The 23,459-nt window shown below is 31.8% G+C and overlaps 3 protein-coding genes across 6 annotated transcripts; all 3 read right to left on the bottom strand.

The window, feature by feature from the left end:
* Positions 1-1,847: 1,847 nt before the first annotated feature.
* On the bottom strand, positions 1,848-7,303 carry LOC124956830. Its single transcript, XM_047513137.1, has 3 exons — positions 7,289-7,303; positions 5,649-6,188; positions 1,848-5,597 (listed from the first exon to the last, which is right to left on the bottom strand). Exons 1-3 carry the CDS (start codon positions 7,301-7,303, stop codon positions 1,848-1,850), a joined length of 4,305 nt encoding a protein of 1,434 aa, XP_047369093.1.
* Positions 7,304-8,975: 1,672 nt separating this feature from the next.
* On the bottom strand, positions 8,976-14,180 carry LOC124956662 (nuclear pore complex protein DDB_G0274915-like). Of its 2 annotated transcripts, none has more exons than XM_047512785.1 (3): positions 14,119-14,180; positions 10,373-12,239; positions 8,976-10,300 (listed from the first exon to the last, which is right to left on the bottom strand). In XM_047512785.1, exons 1-3 carry the CDS (start codon positions 14,137-14,139, stop codon positions 9,657-9,659), a joined length of 2,532 nt encoding a protein of 843 aa, XP_047368741.1. In that variant the 5' UTR covers positions 14,140-14,180; the 3' UTR covers positions 8,976-9,656. The 2 variants fall into 2 exon arrangements, with proteins under 2 accessions (XP_047368741.1, XP_047368742.1); XM_047512786.1 differs by having other exon boundaries at positions 10,382-12,239.
* Positions 14,181-16,158: 1,978 nt separating this feature from the next.
* Positions 16,159-20,022, bottom strand: LOC124956683 (putative uncharacterized protein DDB_G0282129). Of its 3 annotated transcripts, none has more exons than XM_047512829.1 (7): positions 19,412-19,483; positions 19,086-19,283; positions 18,743-18,989; positions 18,409-18,662; positions 17,597-17,797; positions 16,816-17,018; positions 16,159-16,637 (listed from the first exon to the last, which is right to left on the bottom strand). In XM_047512829.1, exons 1-7 carry the CDS (start codon positions 19,412-19,414, stop codon positions 16,550-16,552), a joined length of 1,194 nt encoding a protein of 397 aa, XP_047368785.1. In that variant the 5' UTR covers positions 19,415-19,483; the 3' UTR covers positions 16,159-16,549. The 3 variants fall into 3 exon arrangements, with proteins under 3 accessions (XP_047368785.1, XP_047368784.1, XP_047368783.1); XM_047512828.1 differs by lacking the exon at positions 19,412-19,483 and adding an exon at positions 19,973-20,022 and having other exon boundaries at positions 16,160-16,637; positions 17,366-17,797; XM_047512827.1 differs by having other exon boundaries at positions 16,160-16,637; positions 17,366-17,797; positions 19,412-19,482.
* Between the last annotated feature and the right edge of the window lie 3,437 nt (positions 20,023-23,459).

Below are 23,459 nucleotides of genomic sequence, written 5' to 3'. Positions count from 1 at the left end.
TCTGATTGATCGGTACTTGCGAATAATGTTCTCTCTCTGACGTTTGTAAATTTGATCCTGGAGCGTAATTATCAGAAGTTAACGATTTTATATTTTCATCGTTGCTAAATGACTTTTGATTATTAATATCTTTCGACGATTTCCTTTCTCCCAATTCTTTCGATGAATTTGATACGTTTAACGCTGCAGTTAACGTAATTATCGATATAACGGAGTATAAAATCTGTAAGATTTTTAAAAATATTATTAAATCGACTTAATGATTAATTCGAATATTGATTAAAACACAATAATGCGAACGAATTGAATGAAAACGTTTCGTTTGTTTTTACGAAAAGCAACAAAAAAAGAAAAAAAAAAAAAAAAAAAAAAAGAAATGTTCGATATAAAAATAATATTGCATTCACCTACCAACATGGTATCTATTGACAGGTACAAGTTGATACCAAAGATCGATCTTAACTGGCATCGACCGGCATTCATTCCTCTTTTATATTCTGTGATTAGTGATGCGAAACAACAGAATGGGTTACCTCTTTTCTAAATTTAACAAAAAGTATCGATACAAAAACTGAAGTAAATTTCTTTACTTCTCTCTGATCCACGTCGTCAAGAGTATGCCTCGATTTTATTGTATTGTCTCTCTGTCTCTCTCTGTCTCTCTCTCTCTCTCTCTCTCTTTGATAAACTTATTGATATTATTTTTTCTTTCGATAATATACTTAGTAGATGTACTAAGAAATTTTTATAACAAGATTATGTTTCCATTAATAATTAATTCTCATGTATTTTTCTCAAATTTCTTTTTCACCTTCACCTTCACCTAATACATTTTCTACAGCACCGTAGGGAAGTAATAAATCATAGACATTACATTATAGTTCCTTCACTGTAGCAGGAAGCGGATTTAATGCCTCGATGCACGTCAAATGGGACACGCTTTAATAATTTTATTACCTCTATAACGTACACATCAAAACGGAAAATGTTCCTAGGAAGGAAATGCATCATTATTAATTTCTTATTTTCTATATATTTTATTTGATATAAACTTCTGTCAGTATAGGGCAAGGGGGAGAGGCAGGGTGGAGGGGTCTCTGTGAAAACTACATTTTTTTCCTTTTTCTTTTTTTTCCTTTTTCTCTTTTTTTTTTTTCTGAAAAATATTTTAATCTGAATCATACGTATGTATATACAGAAAATTGTCTCGTCAAGTAAGTTTCTTGAAAATTAACCATAAACAAGGGAAATTGATATTAACTCTTAACCATTGCGAAACATTTTGCGGTAAAGAAAATGTTATAAAAAGGAGCCAGAAAATTAGTGTTGCTTCCATGCGGAACGATTGAAAGGAGAATGATTTGTTAATAGACAAATAGTCAACAATTTAATCTATATAAATTATGTGACGTTTAATATTTTTCCTCTTTTTCTTACAATAATATTTACAATAACGATATCATCGTTTTTCACCGAACAGAACGCGTAACATATATTTCTATAGTTAAGAATGGTTATAACTAACCGCAAGGATAAATTTTCATTCAGCGATAATGTACTATATAAGTACATTATATTATATATGATATATTCGTTCGTAGGCTTTAAATAAAGAAAATTAACTGGGTTTTTTTTTTCTATTTTTTTTTTTTTCTTTTTTTGCTTTTTTTTGTTTGTTTTGTTTTTTTATATAAAAATAATATACTTCAATTACTTAACTTTTAGGCGTATAATTTGTACATGAGTACAAAGGATGCAAATAACGTTGGAGTAAAAAACATGACATCGTAATTACATGAATCGACTAATTTAATTTTTCACCTATATGAAAATTTTTGTCATTAAATTTACGCGGCTGGATTCGCATAAACTTTATCGGCACTTATTACACTAGACCTAGGCATCATACGTGAAACATTATCAGTATTCTTTTCCAAATAGCTTTTTAAAGTATCGTTGTAAAATTGTTCCTGTAACCTTCGTTTCTCGTCCTCGAAGAATTGTCGCAATTGATCGCTAGTACGAAAATAATTTGGTTTAATATTGCCTGATGGCAATTGTTTGTTCTTCATCAACAAAGCAAGAAGATTATGCATTCTAGGATGATTAATATCGTACTTATTACTTTCCGTTGAACTCGAAGATTTAAGTTCCTTAATGAATTTTTGAATATCATCAACATTCGGTGCCGAAGTTGTAAACGTTGGATAATCGTCGATCGATGGGATTTTCTTGAAATCGGGATAACTAGGACGACCAATGACACGTACTCCATCTATATTACTAGCCGAAGCTTCAGGACTAATCGATTTTGAGTTTAACCCATTTTTTTTTGTATGCCTGGGACCATCGAAGTGACTATGAGTGTAATGACTATATCTGGACGGTGAGGAACTAGGTCTCTTCTTGCTGACTTTATCGTGATAATGACTGTTCGAATGGTGTGTGCTTGGTTTCGGTGGTGTTAAAAAATCTCGTAAATGTTTCATGTTCGACGAGTAAGGTCGTTTGCGACTGTGTTTGTGTCGATGTTCATGACGCGTGTATGTAGGTTCTAACGATGATTGTGCTTTTAGCAATTCTTCTAACGTTGCCAACAATGAATCTGGTTTTTTCTTATCATTTCCAGGACTCGTTAATTTGGCCGGCTCGGTCGTTCGAATTTTATTTTCGCTCTGATAAGGCTCAAGAATTTCTTTAGTTTGTTTCACGTCCGTCGGCAATGTTGCCTTTAATTTCATCAATTCGTTTTTCAATGTGACGATATCATTTGGCTCGACGTGCGTCTGATTATTCGTAGGTTGAACTTTTCTATCGTTGTTCCATTTTTGAGAATTATAAATCGTTCTCAATGATTCCTTGAACATTTCCTCAGCGTATTTTTCCAAATCCGTCGACAATTTTGGCTTCGTCAATAATTCACTCTGGGCTGCTAACGATGGCTTAAAGAAATTTCCATCGGGTATCAATGGTACCAAGTTCAAAGGTTGCTGAAGTGTCTCGTGATTTTGCAATTTGCTATTAAGAGCATTTTGATTTTTTATAACGTCTATGTTAGGAACAAAATTGATCGGATTGAAGAATGGTTTTTCTTGATTTTGTGATGTTTTCATGTCCATCGTTGATGAACCTTGTTGATTAGCTCTTGTATCTGTCAATGAATCGATGTAACTTGGAGTAGGTGTACTCAATGAGTACTCAGGTGTTGTCGTTAGAATTGGAATTGGTGTTGTTATAATAGGATAATGTAAAGTTGGAAGAGGATGTATTATAGTAGTGTCTATTGGACTTGGTTTAATATTTGGATTCAAAATTTCGACATTTTTGGCCCCAACTTTTGGGAGATGTGGAAAATTGTTGTTCTGTGGAACGGTTACCATGTTGAGATTACTGATCGTGTGACTACCTACGGTATCGCTGGTTTGATACGGATAATTTGGAAATTTATTATTTCTCAAAGTTTGACCATGCTGTAATTGCAATTGTAATTGATGTAGAACGTTTTGATATTGGGCATTTTGTTCTTGTAATCTAGGTAAGAGAAAATTCATATTGTTTACACTCTGGGATGCTTGTTGATTCAAAGTCGTAGCACTCATAGGGGGTACCGGATGATAAAATGGTATTAAATTGGCAGTTTGTAGATAAGTTTTTGTTTTCGGCATATTATTATCATCTTTCATCACTCGATATGAATTATCCTGATATATTGGTCTCAAATTAATCTGAGGAGCATAATTATTATCGTTAGGCGATTGTACTTGTGAACTTTGTCCTACAGTGAAACTGGCTGATGCTAAAATATTACCACCGGAGGCTGGAATAAAAGTCTTTTTATTTGGCGTATCGGCTGTGATAATATTGACTCTGGTTACAGGTTGAAATTGTGGGGATGGCGTTGTGGCAGTATGTATTGGATAATTAGGTATTTGGAAGCTACCTTGAGAGATAACATTTTGGCCTTGAAGCCCATGAGGATTAACTTGTATGTTATATTCAGTATTGGTTTGTGTTGGTGCCTGAAGAAGATTAGATAACGTTTGAACGGTCGGTTGTGGAACTATCAAATGTGAAATGCCTTGTTGCATTTGATTCACAGTGATTTGTTGCAAGTTAGAACTAGGAGTCGTAGTAGCAAACCCAGGTCGAGGAGTGACGTTATTTGGTATATTTTGAACACGTAGACTTTGCAAAGTTGGAGTCAGTCTAGTCGTCAGAGCAAAGATAGGAGTTATAGTACTGGAAACATACTGAGCATTTGAATTTGTCGAAATTTTGTTTGGTAGATTTGCTTGGGGAACGAGCATAGTGTGTGTGGGATTTTGATAACTATTTTGACCAACTATGATATCCGGTATCGGTGTAGATATTCCAATGTTTTGAATATTAGGTAAATTTGTTAAAGTTTTTGGTACGTTTGAAGTTGCCACTACGTTCTGACCTACGGTGGATTGATGCGAACCAATAATAGGAGTAGTGGCTGTATTAATTGTACCAATTGGTGTAGGCGTTACAATGTTTTGATAAAGCACATTGGAAACGTCGAATCCTTGACTGTTACCAAGTGCGGTGGCATGATCAAAGTTAGCTATTGACATAAGGCCAACTGGTATAACGAGATTTGATTTTTCTATTGGGCTAATCTCGATCCCATTCGAATGAGAGATTTCAATGTTTGGCCCTAACTGACTCCATCCACTATTAGGCCTTGTTTTCAATTGCTGCTGGGACTTTTGTTGTTTTATCTGTGAACTGGAAACATGCATTCTGGGTTCATGAACTTTTTCCTCGTTACTATCGTCTTCATTACGATTTTTATTGTCATTGGTCCAAGTTGTTGACTGTGGACGTTGTCGATGAGATCTCAATCTCGTCGAACTGGGTCGTTTTTTATAATTCTCCGATTCCATACTGTCTTCTATCATCGTACGATGTTCCTTCGGTAATCTTCTTGATGTTCCTACGTTGTAAGGTCGTCTTTTGGTTTTATGTACTCTCATAGGTTTCTCGGTATAATCCATATAATCCATGCTATCATTGGAATCGTCATTGGAGTCATCGCGAATGTAACTACGTCCTCTTGCTTCCTGATGATATCTACCGTACATATTCGACGATTCAGCAGCGACAGAATCGGAATCTTTAAAATGATTTTCCGTCGACGGAGTACTCGGAGAATTGCTTGATTGTTTATCAATATTCAATTCAATCTGATAATGGTTTGGTTCAACGACCACTACTGGCTTCGTAAACTTATGTCGATTTTTTGAAACGTTCAAGGACGATGCCAAACTATCATAATTATTTCCATTTTTTCTATTCGACTCATTGTCTTCATAGTTCGTCCTTGATGAGGTCGCTGATGTCTCTGTTATTTTTTGCCTGGTAGTACTCTGCCCATGACCGTTATAGTTCACGGTATTGCGCTGATGGTAATTGCTCGTTACTTTCTCCGGCATTTGACTCGTTCCTTTCTCATCTTCTGTAGCATCGTAAGAATGATAATGACCATAAACGTCCTCCTCCGCGTTGGCACTTTGTTCATTCACGGTATCATAATTCGTCGCATAACTACCAATTCTCTTTCTTCGATCATTCTTATTTTCATTGATCATCGATAAATTTTCATCCTCGTTCGTATCATCAACGTCGCCTAAATCTTCTATATTATCATAAAAATCATTATAATTAGCTACAGCCGGTGTATCGTTATGTACCTTTAACAATTCGAATATATTTTGATCGTCTTGAAATTCAAATGATCTACGATTAGTACCTGAATGAGGTAAATCGAGAAATATTCTTGCTTCCGGTGATTCAACTAAATCATTTTCGAGCTTTTCAATGTTTTTCAAAAGATTCCCATTATATTTATGAATAAGTACAGTCGATATCGTAGAATTTTCTTTTTGATCATCGAACACGTTTATAGGATCGAACGTAGTAGATTGAATAAATTCGTTCCCTTGTTGATATTTCGATGTAACAACATTAGCCGGTGTCATTGGTATAAATCCATTTGAATTTTCATAATGAATGGAAGTATCGATCGGCGGTGGGACAGTCTTAACGATAGTCCTTATATTTTCCGAAGCTGTGGCAATTTGATCGTAGATATTTTCATCCTGTGATACGACATTGTCAGTGGCTCCCCTCGCATTTGGCCAATACAGGAACAATACGACGATCTGTTGAAAAAATTTTATACAGAAAAACGAACGACATTGAGTGTTGAGAAGAAAAGGAAGAAGAAAAAAAAAAAAAGAAAAAAAAAGAGAAGAAGAAGCGATTATTACAATGACGTAACGTTTTATTACTTGATCGAGCACGAGTGAGAGGAAAAGAGAAGAAGAAAAAGCAACAAAAAAAAAAAAAAAGAAAAAAAAGAAAAAAAAGAAAAAAAAGAAAAAAAAGAAAAAAAAAATAAAAAATGAAACAAGACAGAAGAAAGTACGTTGAAATAATAATTCAATGGAACGATCATCTACGGGAATTAGTGGAAAGTCAAGGGTTTGACCCAGAAAATAAAAGGAGACTGTAAAAGTAAAATGTGCAAAAGCGATGCGTGTTCTCTATATGTTCAAGTACTGGATGTGCACAAGAGCAAATCTTTCATAGACTTTCCTACCAATTTGCGAACATAAGAATTCATTTCATAGCGGCGATGCTCATTCCTTATAAATTAGATTACCGAGAGAGATACATATAACAACTTTCTACATAGTATAACATAGAAGCGCTTTCCGAAAGCGTGGAATATGTCTTCTTTAAAAAAAAAAAAAAAAAATAAATCTTTCAGACATTTTTCTTTTTTTTTTTTTTTTTTTTTTTTTTTTTTTTTTCCTTTTCCTTTTTTCTTCTTTTCTCTCTCTCTCTCTCTCTCTCTCTCTCTCTTTTCTCTTTTTTAATACAAGAAATTATCACTTTACCATAATTACACGCCGTTCTAATTTCATGTATTTCCATTCTAAATATAAATTCTTATTTTTCGTTCGAACGGCGAACGAAATTACTTAGACGGAATGTTCATTAGTTCTTAGAAAGTCCAATTATAATTGTCGCGTATCATTTTACAATGCGAATAATCAAATACAAAAGTTTCCAATTTTTCTTTTTTATTTTCTTTATTTTCTATTTAATCTTAATTGTAAAACATAATTATGGAATAATAAAAGATCATAGAATACGATCGTTAAAAGTAACAAATAAAATCGATAACGTCGATAATGCACACATATACACAGATACTATCTCTATCTCTCTCTCTCTCTCTTTTTTATTTACTTACATAATATAAAAACATTTCCCACAATCTTCCTGGTAGCTTCTTCCCATTCAAAAGATAATAAACTAAACTCCAAAAGGTACCTTATCACAACGTACTCGAAGTACAAATCGATGTTCTGTTACTTTAAATAAGACACTCGAAAAGAAGGACCTTGCGAGGTAAAGAACCACGCGAGAACTGAGCCACATAGTAGATACGCGATTTTCTTTATACACTCTGGTAACCAAGTGAAAAATATCGTTCTAAATATTATCCTATGAAGCACCATACACACAGAAGATACTTTCATTCGCGACACGCGACCACGCTTGGAAAAATGTTGTCCGATTCCTCTTTTATATGGGATACATGGGATAACTAAATATATAGTATATACGTATGTCAAATATTTCAAATGAAAAGAAATTACAGAAAGAAGATCGGAAATAGGTGTGTTTCAATTATAAGATATCGTCGTTTAACTAAACGATCATTTAAACACGAGTTTCCATACTTAAGTATGGAAACCATAAGAATGATATAAAATTTTTAATGATATAATTGCCATACGAACGGATACAATTAAATATTCATGATTGCGTATAGGATCATCGTGAAATAATTTTCAAATATTATTCATTGTTATCCACGATAGAAAATATTCTATGTCATATTTATTAATAAAAATTAATGTGTCTTCTTTTTTAAAAACTTTGATTGAAAGAAAATTTTTACAAGTTAAACGGTCAATACTTTTTCAACTCATAGTTTTATGCGCTCTAGAACACACGCATTATGCTCGATGCACCCGCTCCTCCCGATGCAACACGTTCTACGTGCGATGGAAAGGATTTTTAATAATTTAAGTGTAATTCAAAGAGACGTGTAATTCTATGTCAGTGTGAAAATTTGTGCGCACACTCACACTCTCATACTTACTTACACTCGCACAACCACTTCTTCGATTTTGATACAGACACTACCTACCTAATTGCTTTTAGCTAATTCGTGCTTCGTAGATTCTTCTAAGAGATATCATCTCAGGTAGCTCTTGCTATTGTGAAAACGTGGAATTAAAATCTACCAATCACTTTGCCAACTTAGAACATTTTTCTTTCTCCTTCTTCTTTTTTCTTTTATTTTCTTTTGCCGACAATTAATGTTAATTGCTTGTCTACTTGATAAAACGCGGTAAATAACATTTTAATTAACAACTGAATACCAATGATATATCTATTATTTATTTGCAATTACGCGTACGCACAACTTTTATTGAATAATTTTATATTTATTATGAGATAAGCCTAATGTGGATATACTTTGTTAATCTTGATTAACAATTAATTGGAAATTTTTAAATATTTATATTACGATCTTTTCTTTTCTTTAATTCTTTTTTTTTTTTTCTTCTTTTTGTATGCGTTAAAACTTAAGGATCCACGCGTTATTAATGATCCTTAAAAAATTTTAATATAAATATTTAATTATTCAATGTAATTTAAATAATACTTCAATATCCTTAATTAATAATACTTATATCTCCCAATCATGTCCCTTTCATTCGCATGCAATTATTAACGTCAAGTGAGTAGGAAGATTGCGAGAGAGGCGTGACTTTCACGATAAAAAAAAGAAAGAAAAAAAAAAAAAAAAAAAAAGATGAAAATGCAAGAAGGAAAAAAAGGAACAAAAAAAAAAAGAAAACAAATAAGATGAAGATATATACTTTCTTACAACAACTTATAATAATAATTCGCAACCACTGTCATCATATATTTGAAATCTTTTCTCTTACTAACTAAGTTTCTACAAGGTACCTTTTCGAAGTGACGCTGTTTGGTGTTATATCCTCGTTTCCTCATTTAAATTTAAGTATATAAAATCGATAAAATAGATTCATCGTAGAAATGTAGTTTCCGTTAAATAAATCAATACGCAGGTACGTCAAATATTCGAGTATTGGCCCGTACTCGTCATTTGGTTTAATTGTAGGAGACAATGATCGTTTGGATTAACTATTCTATCAATTTGATATAAATTAATCTGTAGAAATGTAATACACGTAATAGAGGCCATATTGCACAATCCCTTGTTAAATACTAAATCAAAGTAAAAAAAAAAAAAAATCTAATATCGTATGAATTAATGTAATTATTCTTCTTTTTCTTTTTTTTTTTTTCGTCATTTTTTCTTTTCTTTTTTGTTTTTTTTTTTTTTTTTTTTTTTTTTTTTTTTTTTTTTTTTAAAACTCTTCCACCGAAAACCATTGTTTTTCATATAAAATTAATTATCTCAATTAATGTTCCTCTTTCGTCAAAGATATTAATAACTATGATATGACAATTTCGTTATCAGGTACAGATAACACATTTTACAATAGTTACAATTTTTAACTCGTATATCTTCGATCGTCGATAATTTGAACGCTCTTTATTTTTGGTCTTACGTGGGTACGATCACCGAACTTACCAATCGGACGAGTCTCCTCTTCTTCCATTAGAAATATATTTCCTTCGTAATTTTTCGCAACCGGATAAGAAGATTGTGAAAGAAAGGAAGAAGAAGAAGAAGAAGAAGAAGAAGAAGAAGATGAAGGAGAAGAAGATAACGAAAAAGAATCGTCGTTCTCATTTTGCGTTTCTCGTGCTAATTGCAATAAACGATTACCCGCCTGAATCGTACGTTGAGTTTGACTAAATTGTTCCGCTCCAAGTTCATAATTGGTAGGTTGAGCTAATTCTTTTATACTGTTAGCATATTGTATTAAATATTCTTGTAGAAGAGCTTTTAGATTGATGTTAGACGTAGGTTTAGGTTGAACCGGTGGAGTACCGTCTATCCTAAGTATTATGACAGGTACTAAAGAATTTCCAGCTTGTACGAAAGTCGGTCGAACGTTCAATATTGATGATGGATCCTTTATATATTGGGATATAGATGGATTGTAGCTAAGAAGATCCGAATATTGAAGATTGTTATACTCGTTAAGATTCTTGTTATTCTGCTTGGCTTTATTTCCTGAATCACCATTGGCTGTAAATATTTTTTTCAAATAATTTTGAACCCGCTTTGTGTACCTTGCTAAAACGTGAGCTGACAACTCACCTGACTTGCCTCTGAATGAGGATTCGGTAGTATCGACGTATTCAGCGTTTGGTCCATCGACCATATATCTCGAGACTGGTTTTACCGTGGTAGTATAACCCGATGAAAAATGATTACGATCTTGGTTATTTTTATTCGAAAATGTTGGCCTCTTGGTAACCGGTAAAGGTGTTGTGTTTATAAATGAAGAAGCTGTGGCCGCTGTAAGTTCCATCTTTGCTCTCTGTGCCAACAATACATTTGGTCTTTGGCTAACTAAATTCTGATAACCTATTCTATATGCCTGCTGATGCGATAAATTAGAGGACAAAGAATCTGACGAGACAAATGGATTTTCTTCCGATGGTAATTCCGGTGCAATTGGAAACTGTATTGGACCTTGAGCATTGGCACTATTTTCTGTAGATGTCTCAACGTAACTTTCATGAAGTTTCGAAACTTTCGGACTCGCCGTTGAGCCACCGATGTAAGTCTCTACGTAAGTGGCCGGTGGATCGTGAGATATTCTACCATCTGGATATTTCCAAAATATTTTATTCTTGTATTGTACACCATTTTCTATCGTATACTTTGGTAGATTTGTCAGAGCCATTGGATTTTTGACGTATTCATAATTCTCATCGATTGAGCTCGGTGTTGCATATATAGGTCGATCGTTTTGTCGTTGTTCGGTATAAATTCGATAATTGTTTCTATTATCATTGAAATCTGGAATATTAGATATCAATGAATCTTGCGACGCAATTTCGAAATTTTGTCTTTGCCCTTCGTAAAATTGTTGATTAGCATTAGGATTAAAAATGTTCTGTAAGTGCCTGTAACTTTGTGGATTTATATCAATTGAACTTGCCGTAGTTGAGACTATTTTATTTTGTCTTTGTTGATTATATGTTTGAGAATTAACGTCGTTATAATTAGAAGCTTGACGATTGGACTGACTCAAAGAAGACATTCCACGAAAATCATTTTGTTTTAATTCAAAATAATTCGGTGACTGTCCGCCAGATCGATGAGGAGTATAGTCCACTCTAAATATTTGCGAGTCATCGATTTCTGTAGTAGGTGTACTGGTAGGTTGAAATACGTTTTGACCTCGTTCGACGTAAGTTTGGACAGTCGGACGAAATATATTTCCTCTTTGTCCATTGAAATCTGTATTGAAGTTGGTGGACTGATACGATGGAATATTCAAATTCGAAAGCAAATATCTCGAGGATTTCGAATCGAAATGATTCTGTGGTATTTGAGTGCTCGACGAAACGGAAAATGGAGAAGGAGTCGACGACGATAATCTTTCATTTTTTCGTCGATAATTTGAATCGAACGTGTCATAATAATTCGTTACTTTCTCAACTTTCGTATTTGATCCGAAATTTGTTTGAGATGTTCGCAAATTCGAAAATCCATTAGTTTCCTTTAGATTTTGATTATTTGGATTATATTTCTCGATTATCGTTCTTGGTAGAAATGGACTAATCGATTCCTCGATACTAACGATTGTTCCAGTTTTACCAGCAGGAAAATAATAATTAGTCTTTCCCATAAGCAATGAATTTCTTTGAAATCCATAACCCAAATTATTATTAACCGTACGTTTAGATTTCTCCTCGGTCGTTGTATTAGAATCGATCGTATCATTATTAAAATCCAATAGTATCAAAGGTGGCAAAATAGGTAATTCTTTTTCAGGCGGTGGATCATTCTCCTTACTATCTTGTATTTCGGTCCTTGTATTAACAATTTCTTCGATAATCGTAGAATCGCTCTTCCTTTTCTCATTCAATTCATTCAATGTATCTTTAAGATTTCTTTTCGTACACTCCGTTATGATAATAAATCCGAGCGTAAGAAGAACGCAAGAAAAAATCTGAAAATGAAAATCACGATTAATATCCGCGAAATCGAGAGATTCTAGTTGAACGAACATAACTTTCCTATGTTAAAGTAAACCTTTCTTTTTCACTTGGAAAATGAGAGAGAGAGAGAGAGAGAGAGAGAGGAAAGAAATAAAAATAAAAAGTATGTAAGTAATCCAGGTAGGTATATATTAAAATGAATTATTTAAAACTTATCTTTCCTTTTACTAAATAAATATTCAAAATCAAATTGTAAAAGATCTTTAATAGTCCTACGCTTTTAATACGATGTAGAAATATTTATTATATCAATCAACTATTTTTACTTTTAAGTGTCTCAATTCTAATTAAAACGTCATGCTTTTAACTAAGAGATGGTCATCGATCTCAGTTAGATATATTCTGCTAATGGTAATTTTACTTTCACCGGACTTCACTACTTAATACGTAAGCGCTCGTAGAAGATTCTTCCAGATATCTTCTTTTTTTTTCTTTCTCTCTCTCTCTCTCTCTCTCTCTCTCTCCCTTTCTCTCTTTTCTCTTTTCTTTTTACTACATTGTAATCAACCATTCGTAAAATATCTAAAGATAAAACGTAAGATATGATATCGTTGTTCTATACGCGCGCTACCGCCAGTCTCTACTCTGCCCACGGCCTTGAAAAGAAAGGACGTGAACTTCATCCGGGTTTTGCTCAGGGTCGTCGTACAGGTCACCTCCAGAAGAAAACAGGTTTCATGCATTGCGATTTTCACCACTTTCTTTCCTGGACGTATATATATATATATATATATATATATATATATATACTACACGATAAATATATTGGAAATTGTGATGGCTTATAATTGGTAATTTATAAAGTATTTTAAAAAGAATTTTAATTCCACAAAAATATCCACTAATCTTCTAAATAAATATCAGATTTCTAAATGCCTGATGCTTGTGCAAGAGAAACGGAAAAAAAAAAATACAATTGTAAATATCGAATATGAATGAGTAAAGAATTGACACCTGGGATATTTTAATTTTACATCCGATTGACGAATGAAACGTTTCTTAAGCGAGTTTCACTTCAGCTTCCTTCGGACCGTCTGCTGTGATCTTATGCGTTACCTAACAAAACATATCGTCGAATTTGTGTCAAAGAATCCTCGTTCTGTTCTCAAGGACTTTCACTGACTTACTCAAGAACTACTATATATCTGGCAATTATCGTTAAATCGAACTAATATACACATCACAAACGAACGAAAATTAAAAACACTTTCACCATAATTACTATCTATCGATTGTCCTAATAATAAAAAAAAAAAAAAAAAAAGAAGAGAAAAAAAGAATACATATAAATTTGTATAAATTATTCTCTCATATTTACGTCCTATACGTGTATACACGTTATTCTTTTGTCTCTATTCATAAATAAATAATCGTAAATAAATAAATGATACTTTTCGAAAGGGGGACTGAAATAAATAATAGGAATAAATATTTATTGATCGTTCGAAATTCCAATTTGTCTATCGAAATTACATCGAAATCAAATACCGAAATGTATAAATGTTAATCGAATGATTTAAATGATACCCCGGATGAGCTTTATTAGATTTACTATATAGGTTACCTATTTGATTTCATTAGTGATCGTTTAAAGATACACAAATAAATACTGTTGAGTTGTACGTGTACATACATCGACGGAAAGTAATTTTAACAGATAATATATATCTATATATAATACAAATGTAAAACGTTGAAGAGACATATCAAAGCAATGATTCGTTTCAATGTCGATTTAATTAAAATACGCACTAGAGAAAGCTCGTTGTATACTATCCGATGAAATAGAAATCAATGGAAAATGAAATTTAAAAATAATATAGCACTTACGTGTATATTATCAAGCCTCATGGTGTTCAAACTTAACTGGCACGGTGGACTTGACGTGTGTGTTTGTTTGGTACTGATGAAGCGGAGGCCACAGCATCCCACCTTATATGCCCTCGCTTCGTGAGCGAGAAGGACAGCATCATTATAGTTTCACCTCAGTAAAGACGACCGCTATTCACGTTCGATACGTGCGAGAGATACCTGCCAGTAGCGTATCTATCATCATATAGGACAGATCTCAACTATATAATATATATGTATTTATATATATATAGTATTTATTATTTATCATTAGATAAATCAAAGTATGTAATTTTTGTTAAAATATTTCGTTAAAAATGTGTAACAATAAATTTGATAGGAAGTTTTCCAACTTATGTAACTTGAATATATATATATATTTTTTAGAAAAAGATAAGAAAAGATCGTCGACTTTTCCTATTTATAACATATATATATATATATATATATATATATATATATATGTATATTAAAAAGAAGATGATAAGGATACATCGTAATGATACAGTGTTACATATATATTTTGCATCGATGAAAAGAGAAAATATATGGATTTATTGAATATTGTACAAAACAGAAGGATATGAAAGAAACTTATATACCATCGACTCATCTTCGCAATATCCGCTTTCTCGTACGTACACGCTGTCACTGTAAACCAATCGCATAAATATTATATTTACATATACATTAATAACGTCCGTACTTTCCTGTTATTGGGTTCGATAATCCTTATCGAAAACTCGATTAAACATGTCAATTCTTTATTTATTACAATGAAATTTTCTGTAATTATTTTTCGATATTTCGCAATGTGTTTAATTAATTACTATCAATAATCAATTCGATCGTATACTTTCCACAATTTACCAAACAAATCACGACCATAATATTCAATAATGTTTTAGATATGCAAAATTTTATTGACGTTACGTTTCTGTATTATGATTTTGTATATTTATATTAAATTATATTCAATAAAATAGATTTAGTATTACATAGGTAATTATCTCATTCATAATCTGGATGAAATGAAAAAGAAATAGAAAAAAACAAAAGTGATATGCATCTTGACATTTAAGATTACATCTATAGAAATAGAAATTTCACACTATCTACATTTTTTCTATGCATCGAAGAACATACTCGATTAACATCACAATTGTATGTATGTATGTAAGTACTTATCCTATATGATAATTTGTCTGCTGACAATTCAAGAAAAATAAATTAGTACTTTTTAATTGACATATTCAAATGAATTTTATTTGTTTAATTAAGCTTCAAAGTGAAACAAATAAATATAATATTTGTTTCGAAAAGGATACACACACACACACGAGTACTAAAATCCAAGAGATTTTTCAAACTTTCTCTCCAAATCCAAACGCGAATGTTCAGGACAACGAGTACATAAAAGGAAAAACAGTTACTCGCAAACCTTTTTAAAAGAAATATATTTCGGAGGTTAACTAGAGATAACTTAGAGAAGTTATCTAGAGAGGGGGCAGATCTAATTTTGGAGGGAATATGATTTATTAGACAGAAACGAGTTAACTTTGAAGAGGACAGGATGTAACTATTATTTGATAAGAGTATATCTAAATTTTGTGAGAGCGTGACTAACTTTTTATTGGGCGTGTCTAACTTTTCATTGGGCGTGTCTAACTTTTTATTGGGCGTGTCTAACTTTTTATTGGGCGTGTCTAATTTTTTATTGGGCGTGTCTAGTTTTTTATTGGGCGTGTTTAGTTTTGTTATTGAACGTGTACCCTTTTCATTGGGCGTGTCTAATTTTTTATTGGGCGTGTTTAACTATTTTATTGAGCGTGTCTAACTTTGTTAGTTAGACAGTGGACAGTCTAACTTTGTTAGTTGAACTTTGAGGGAGCAGGGCTATTTTTGTAGGAACGAAACCAACTTTGTAAAGGGGCGGAACTAACTAGAGAGTTTCACGTACTTTCTCCTGTTAATCATTATACTTACAATATTTAAAAAATTTCATTTATACAGCTCTTGGAAGAATAAGTTAATATCTATTAGTTTATTGTAGTTTATTTAAAAAAGACAAAAAAAAATGCACGGCGTATATACGCACATGCATATAAACAATAAGTAAAGTGAATACAAAAATTACACGTATTGTGATTTTCGATGAGGGACTAGATACGATGTTGCTTCTCTTTATTGCGAGCCGTTACATCTTCGAAAGATGATCGCTTCGCTCGTCGTAATAAAACGATAAAGTTATTTATTAGATATCATCAAACGAACTTTTTTTTCTTTTCTTTTCTCTTTTTTTTTCTTTAATATCAAAATCGGATGCTCTTCGAAGTTCGTTAGTCGTTTATATATCTATGTATAATATGTATCTCTTTTTTTTTTCGATGATCCTATATTGTATACACCATTATTGCGTCTTACGTTTCTTGTATTGCACAAAATTTGTTTTCGAAGGAAGAAAGCCACTTTCCAAGTGCAACGGCCTCTCTCGGTATCTGGAGATTTCAACGAGAAAAAAGAAATAAATAAAGAAAAAAAAAAAAAAAAAAAAAAGAAAGAAAGAAAAGGAAAAATAAATAGAAATATTTTTTCACGTAATACGAGAAACTCGTATCGTAAAGAAAAAGAAAAAGAAAAAGATTATATACATAAATAACATTTCGCATAACTTACCTCGACGAATCTTGTGCAGCGATCAGATTACTCGGAATATATGTATCCAATAAAGATCGTGGTTCGGAACTAACGACATGCTCTTTGACTTGTGGAGATTCTTCAGGTTCCGAAGAAACTTGTATCAATTGAGTGACGTCTGATTTGAAATTCTGATGGGATACTTGCGGTGGAACAAAATCTGTATTTGGTTCATCAGGAACCTATAAAAATAATAATTTTGATAACGCCCATATATATTCAATATTAAAGTTAAAATATCTTAATTCCAATTGTTAATTTATAATCCCTATCTTAAGATCATCTACAACATGTTCTATTTATTTTCAAAATTATACGTTTAACATCTGATCTTGATATCTTAACTGACCTATAACTTTCTATAAATCATGTTATATAACGAAACTAATGCCTTTACAGTCAGACTTTCTCTATCAACACATCTATTATAAATGATTTATCTTTCGTTAGTGGAATATTCTTGTCTCCTTTTGAGTAATTATCTATCGAAACTATTTATTAGAGGATTGCCAAAGTTATATTAACGAACCTTGACGTAATTTTGAGTTACGCTTTGGCTTTCCTCTTGACGTAAGATTTGTTTCGGTAGTTGTTGCTCGGTACCTGACGAAAGATACGACGATTGCTCCGTTTGACCACTATATTGATTTATTTGACCATGAAGAGAATTATCTTGAACGTAAATTGGTGATCGAACGTAAAGATCTCCCTGAAGGGGTGTCGTTTGCGTGTAAAGAGCATTGCCTTGATTATATATTACTGGAGAAGCATGTTGCTGTTGTTGTTGCTGTTGCTGTTGCTGTTGCTGTTGTTGTTGATGTTGTTGATGTTGTGACTGAGTAATGTAAGCTTGCGTGTATAACAATTGTTTTCCTTGAGTGTATGATTGTTCTGGCTGTTCGTAAACTGGTGCAATTGGTTTCTTTGAAGTAATCGATGCATAAATCGGACCTTTCGAGAACTATAATTCAAACGTATCATATTAATTCGCTATTAACACATTCCAAGCCTAAATACGTTATTACGTATAATGTTTCTTATATAATTATATCTAATAACATAGAAATGTACGTAGATATAGTTAAAATTAATATTTAAAACTATTAATCATATGTAATGGGCCTGATTAAAAAGTACTATTAGAATCTTCAATATAAAAAAATATTGAATATTAAATATCTTACAGAGAAGAAAATAATCCGCATAACATAAAATAACATAAAATGTATTTTTATATGGATATATACTTTTGTTTTATTCAGACATAAGGTAATGAAAATTTTGTTAATAAAAAAAAAAAAAAAAAAAAAAAAAAAAAAAAAGAAAAGAAAAAAATGCTATACAGTTTTATCCATTTAAATATAATATACCAAACATTTTTCCAATATAAAATTTATTTATATGTAAAATATCGAACGTATTCAATAAAAACTATTAATGTTATTTATTGAAATATAAATTATTAGAAATATCTCTATTATTGGCCAACTCAATGTAATACGAAACATGAGATATATCTTAATCCGTCTAGAATGTTTTATAAGACTTTTATCTTATAGAATGAATGATTACCTTAGGGAATAACGTGGTTGATACTGGAATAGATTGCCTTAGGGTATACTGTGGTAAAATTTGATAAGCCATTTTCACCGGAGTGATCAATTGTTTCTGACTCAATAACGGAGTGTAAAAGGGAATCGAAATCTGTTGGGCTTGCGTTAATTCCTGAAATGAGGGTTGAACTTTTCCGACGTTTAAACTACTCAGATCGATATGTGGATAATAGGATAAAAAATGGCCCATTGGAATATCTATATAAAAATTGTCTGTAAGGAGAAATACGAAAAATAAATAAGATAATAACATTTATAAATTGAAAAAATTAATTATATACCTATTATCGTACCTTTGTTCGGGCTTTTGACAAATTTATGCGTTATAGCTTTTTGTTGAAAGCTTTGCACCTGATTACCAACATTTATTTCTGGCTGATAAATCGATTGTTGTGAATTATAAATAGTTGGAACATTTTTCGATGGGATATTAGTTTGTTGCTGATATTCGGTATATTGTTGGAAGGGTTGAGTACTTTGTTGATAAATTATTTCATTAGGTGAATATTTGTTCGATTGTCTATACTCTTCCGTTGGTATCTACAATGATTAATACATCTCTGTCAAGGACAATAATTAATAATTTAATAATGATAACAATCGATTAGTTTTTCTTCTCTTTTTTGTTTTTTTTACATTTGAAACTGGCTGTGGTGTCACATAAGTGGAAGTAGAATAATGTTGTTGATTTATTTCTGGCTTCAATGAATATTTCGTCTCGTCAGATTTCGATCTACTTTCGGCCTTGAGATTGTCCCTCTCGATATCTTCCAAATTAATTTTTTTTTCACCATTTGCAACGACGAATAATAAATAAAGTATCGTCCAAAATTTCTGTAATCAAACGAATAAACGAAAATATTGAAAATTTACATTGGGAATATGTTTACGTTATATATTGAAACAAAATTAATTAAACACTTGACAATAATAACGCGAACAAGGCTATATAATTTTTTAACCATTGTGATTTCCGATAAAATTTTCTGACACCAGGGACACTTTCACTGCACGTCAAGTTCTGGGTCAAAGATCCAACATGGACCACTCTTATATAGACTGCTTTACCCGGAGTGGTTACTCTTTGGGAGGGAGAGGCACAACCCATGAACAAGTGTACTCGTTTACGTACGTGTGAGTAAAAGTCTTTCCCTTTTATATCCCTTTCTTTTTTTTTCTTTTGTTCTCCTCTCATTTCAAACGGGCACAAATTTTTATTTTTATTATTATTATTATTATTATTATTATTATTATTACTATTATTATTACTATTATTATTATTAATATTATTATTATTATTATTAATATTATTATACATTGAATAATAATGCGCGTTGAAGAGAAAAGAAGAAACGGAATGAAAAAGAAGAAATAATATTTCATTAAAAATGTTTGTCATTAAATAAGAGAACAATTCACTTACATAATATTATAAAATGTTAATAACTTATTACTCGAAAATTTGAATGCTCGTTATTACTAAAAGGATCATTAATATGTCACATTCATAGCTTACGACTTACCATGTTTAAGAGCTAGAAAAAGTTCACACACAACACAAAGAGAACTTAGCTCTACTATAAAACCAATCCTGACTTACGTTCTCTTATATAGCTTTTATCCCTACCACTTGCATGGTCGGACAAGCTACAATTCACCTCTGAATTACATCGTGTGTATGATAATCTGTGTTGGTCTTAGTCCACATACAAAAGTCTGTAACTGTGAATCGAAGTAAAAGCAAAGAACTGATCGAAGAAATGAATTATTTCGTCTCTTGCCATTCGAAAAAGTTCGAGAAGTTCCTTTTATATACGAGTGAAAGGTTGTTCACTTTTTAAAAAATGTTATTTTTCTTTTGTGCATATGAATTCGTTAAAGAAAAAAAAAAAAAAAAAGAAAAAAAGAAAGGAAGAAAGAAAGAAATACAGTAAGAAGATTAAAGAAAAAAATACGTGTATATAGATGTGTATACGTGTGTGTGTATGTGTGTGTGTGTATGTGTATATATATATATATATGAAAGAAGATTAAATTATATCGTTTTCATACCGATCAATCTCACTTTTCGATCTGCTATGAGTATATTTCATTGAAAAAAAAAAAAAAAAAAAAAAAAAAAAAAAAAAAAAAAAAGAACGACTTTGTTCCTTCACAGGCAAAGAGATAAATCCTACGTAAAGGAAGAATGAAAAGAGTGAGGACAACAACAACAACAAAAAAAATATAGAAAGGAGGTTAAATTAGATCGTTTTCATAACGACTCATCTCACTTTCGCGATCTTCTCTGAATTAATTTCGATCTAATTCGTCTGGAGGTAAAATCAGCACATAATAAAATACAATTATGTAAAGTTCAACGGAACACTACATTTTAAAACCATATATAATTATTCCATGAGCACGGAAGTGCGGTCAAAACGATTACCTACACGCGATCGTTTTACATCTCACTCTTTTGCACGACCCTATTTTTTTCTAATTATAAAGAACAATGATCAACATAAGCCAATCGGTTTTGTACGAAGGTGTTACCTCTCTTTCTCTCTCTTTCTCTTTCTCTCTCTCTCTTCTCTAATATCCTAATAGTAATCCTCGTGTAAATCGTTCTTAAATGTATTCTTCCCTATAAAGCCATTCTAATTATCCTGCTAGACTATTCGGTTCATTAACTTGCTAATGAAACGAGTACTAGTATTTCCACACTTTATTCGGTAATTTGGATAAACACACACACACACACACACATATATATATATATATATATATATATATACCGTGCTACTACTAAATTAAATGTAACTTCGCCGAAAATTTATACTTTCGTGTGTATAAAGAAGTAACGAAAAAAGAAAAAGAAAAAAAAAAAAAAAGGAAAGAGGATAGGAAAAGGGAATAAACAAAAAAAGAAAAGGAAAAGAAAATGAGAAAAAAAGAAGTCGATTTATTTTCCCCAGAGTTTAATCTAAAAAAAAAAAAGAAAAAAAAAATGCACGGCAATCGATAGTAATGTTATAGGACGGAAATGGCTATTATGTGTTTTGTCGAAAATTACTCTTCCGATAATACACTCGGGGATAATATCAAGTCATACTGAAAGAAATAGACCGAATAAGCCGATATCTACTTTCATAAAACAATAGTGTCGAGATATCATTGTTTCGCGATATTATTATTAAAACTTTTCTTATAACAGACGCATTGCACGAATGCTGGTAAAACTTATGATAGGTTTTAAGCAAGATAAAAAAAAAAAAAAAAAAAAAAAAAAAAAAAAAAAAAAACTCCGATAATGATTATCACAATGGATCCCATTTTTTTTTAAGGAGTCCGAATTTTTCTTCTCCTTCTTGTTTTTTCTTCTTTTTTCTTTTTCTTTTTTTTTTTTGTTTTTGTACGTTTTCTTTCTTCTCTCTCCTCTTCCTATTTACACCGAATCGGTGTCAATTTAAATGGTACATGATATAATTGAAACATTACAAACGTTAGAAAGGAATTGAATTAATAAATCGCTAACGCGTGATCGTGACATTTAAGTATAACAATAATCAGTGCGGAACTGTTAACATTGGCACGATTTGAAAGTTTTTATCGTGTCGATTATTGATGCCCGTCAGAAGAATATATAAAAGAAGGAAAAGATTTTTCATGTTGTGTCAGGCAAAAATCGATACTTGTTCTCCTATCGTGATACGAAATGAAAGGTAAAGGAAAAGTAGAGGAAAGGAGGCCTCGTGATCGGAACCGCTCTCTATGGAAACGGTCAAAGAGATTCTTTGTTGGATCGCGTGAAGGCAAATCGATGAATCCCTCGAAGATATTTCAGGTAAGAGAGTCTTCTGGTAAAAAAAAAAAAAAAAAAAAAAAAAAAGAAAAAAAAGGGGGAAGACGGTAAATTCAAACGAACGACCCTCAACTTTCTATCTTGAAATCATGGGCGTGTGTAAGGAATCTTCTATATGGATCGTAACGTTCCGAATTAGCGTCGATTAATCACGTAAACTTTCTCGGACCAGACGTCGAAGGAATACGTACAAAAATGGAAAAACATTAGAAACGTACGTTCTTTTCCAATGAAATTTCCAGAATTATTCTGTCTCTTCAAATTGTAGAATGGAAAAAAAAGAACAAAAAAGAAAAAAAGAAAAAAAAAGAATAGGAAAAATATGAAGATGATAAGAGAAAGGAAAAAGCAAAAAAAAAAGAAAAATGATTCATACGCTCGTGCGAAGTCTGATCTTCCGTGGTCAGTCTGTTGAAAAAAATTTTTTTTTTGTGGGGTGGACAGGGATGGGGAGAAGAGGAGGGAGTGAAAAGGAAACACAGGGGAAAAAAAATTAGAACGGATTAAACAACGGATTTATTCAGAGAAGATATCAAAAATGGGAAGTGATGATACTGAAAGAGGAAAAAAATAAATTAGAAAAAATCATCGGATATTAAACGAAAGAACAAAGGATATTCGTTCGAAAGTTCGAAACTTTCGGGAATTGTTATCAATATCTGTTAAAAATTTTGTTACGATTAAAAAGTGCACTATTTTTTCCATCAATGTGCTTTCGACAACGAAGGAAATAATCGAAAGGATTTTTCACGGTCGATCAAATAACATTACTCGGGTAGAAAAAGCGGATGATACGAAAAAAAGAAAAATTGAAAAGAATAGAGTTAATTGACGAAGAGAGGAAAGGAAGGGGAAAAAAAAAGAAAAGAAAAAGAAAAAAACGATATACGCAAAAATTCGACCTTTTCGGGTGGGCGGAGGGAGGAGGATGGGGTGGGATCAATCGATCGATCGACACGTCGAAATTTTTTTAGCGATCGAAAATTACCAGTTTCACTGAAATGCTTTGAAAGTTTTTAAAGGAAGGAAAAAGAGGATCGAAAAAAAGAGATCGACGAAAAATTTGCGTGTTCGCTTGAATGACGTCACGTAAAAATAGAAAAAAAAAAAAAAAAAGAAGAAAAAAGAAAAAAGAAAAAAGAAAAAATAAAAAAAGAAGAAAAGCG

The sequence above is a fragment of the Vespa velutina genome, chromosome 23, assembly GCF_912470025.1.
Source record: "Vespa velutina chromosome 23, iVesVel2.1, whole genome shotgun sequence".
Taxonomy (NCBI): domain Eukaryota; kingdom Metazoa; phylum Arthropoda; class Insecta; order Hymenoptera; family Vespidae; genus Vespa; species Vespa velutina.
This window is presented reverse-complemented; position numbering and strand designations above follow the sequence as displayed.

Coding starts and splice junctions, on each gene's coding strand:
- LOC124956830 (XM_047513137.1), bottom strand. Junction 5,598..5,648: donor ATATAGAAGATTTAGGCGAC/GTTGATGATACG, acceptor AATGAAAATAAG/AATGATCGAAGAAAGAGAAT.
- LOC124956662 (XM_047512785.1), bottom strand. CDS start 14,139: ATGAGGCTTGATAATATACAC. Junction 12,240..14,118: donor TGAGGCTTGATAATATACAC/GTAAGTGCTATA, acceptor TTTCATTTTCAG/ATTTTTTCTTGCGTTCTTCT. Junction 10,301..10,372: donor CTCATTCAGAGGCAAGTCAG/GTGAGTTGTCAG, acceptor AAATATTTACAG/CCAATGGTGATTCAGGAAAT.
- LOC124956683 (XM_047512828.1), bottom strand. Junction 18,990..19,085: donor CACCACAGCCAGTTTCAAAT/GTAAAAAAAACA, acceptor TAATCATTGTAG/ATACCAACGGAAGAGTATAG. Junction 17,798..18,408: donor CAACCACGTTATTCCCTAAG/GTAATCATTCAT, acceptor TTTGAATTATAG/TTCTCGAAAGGTCCGATTTA.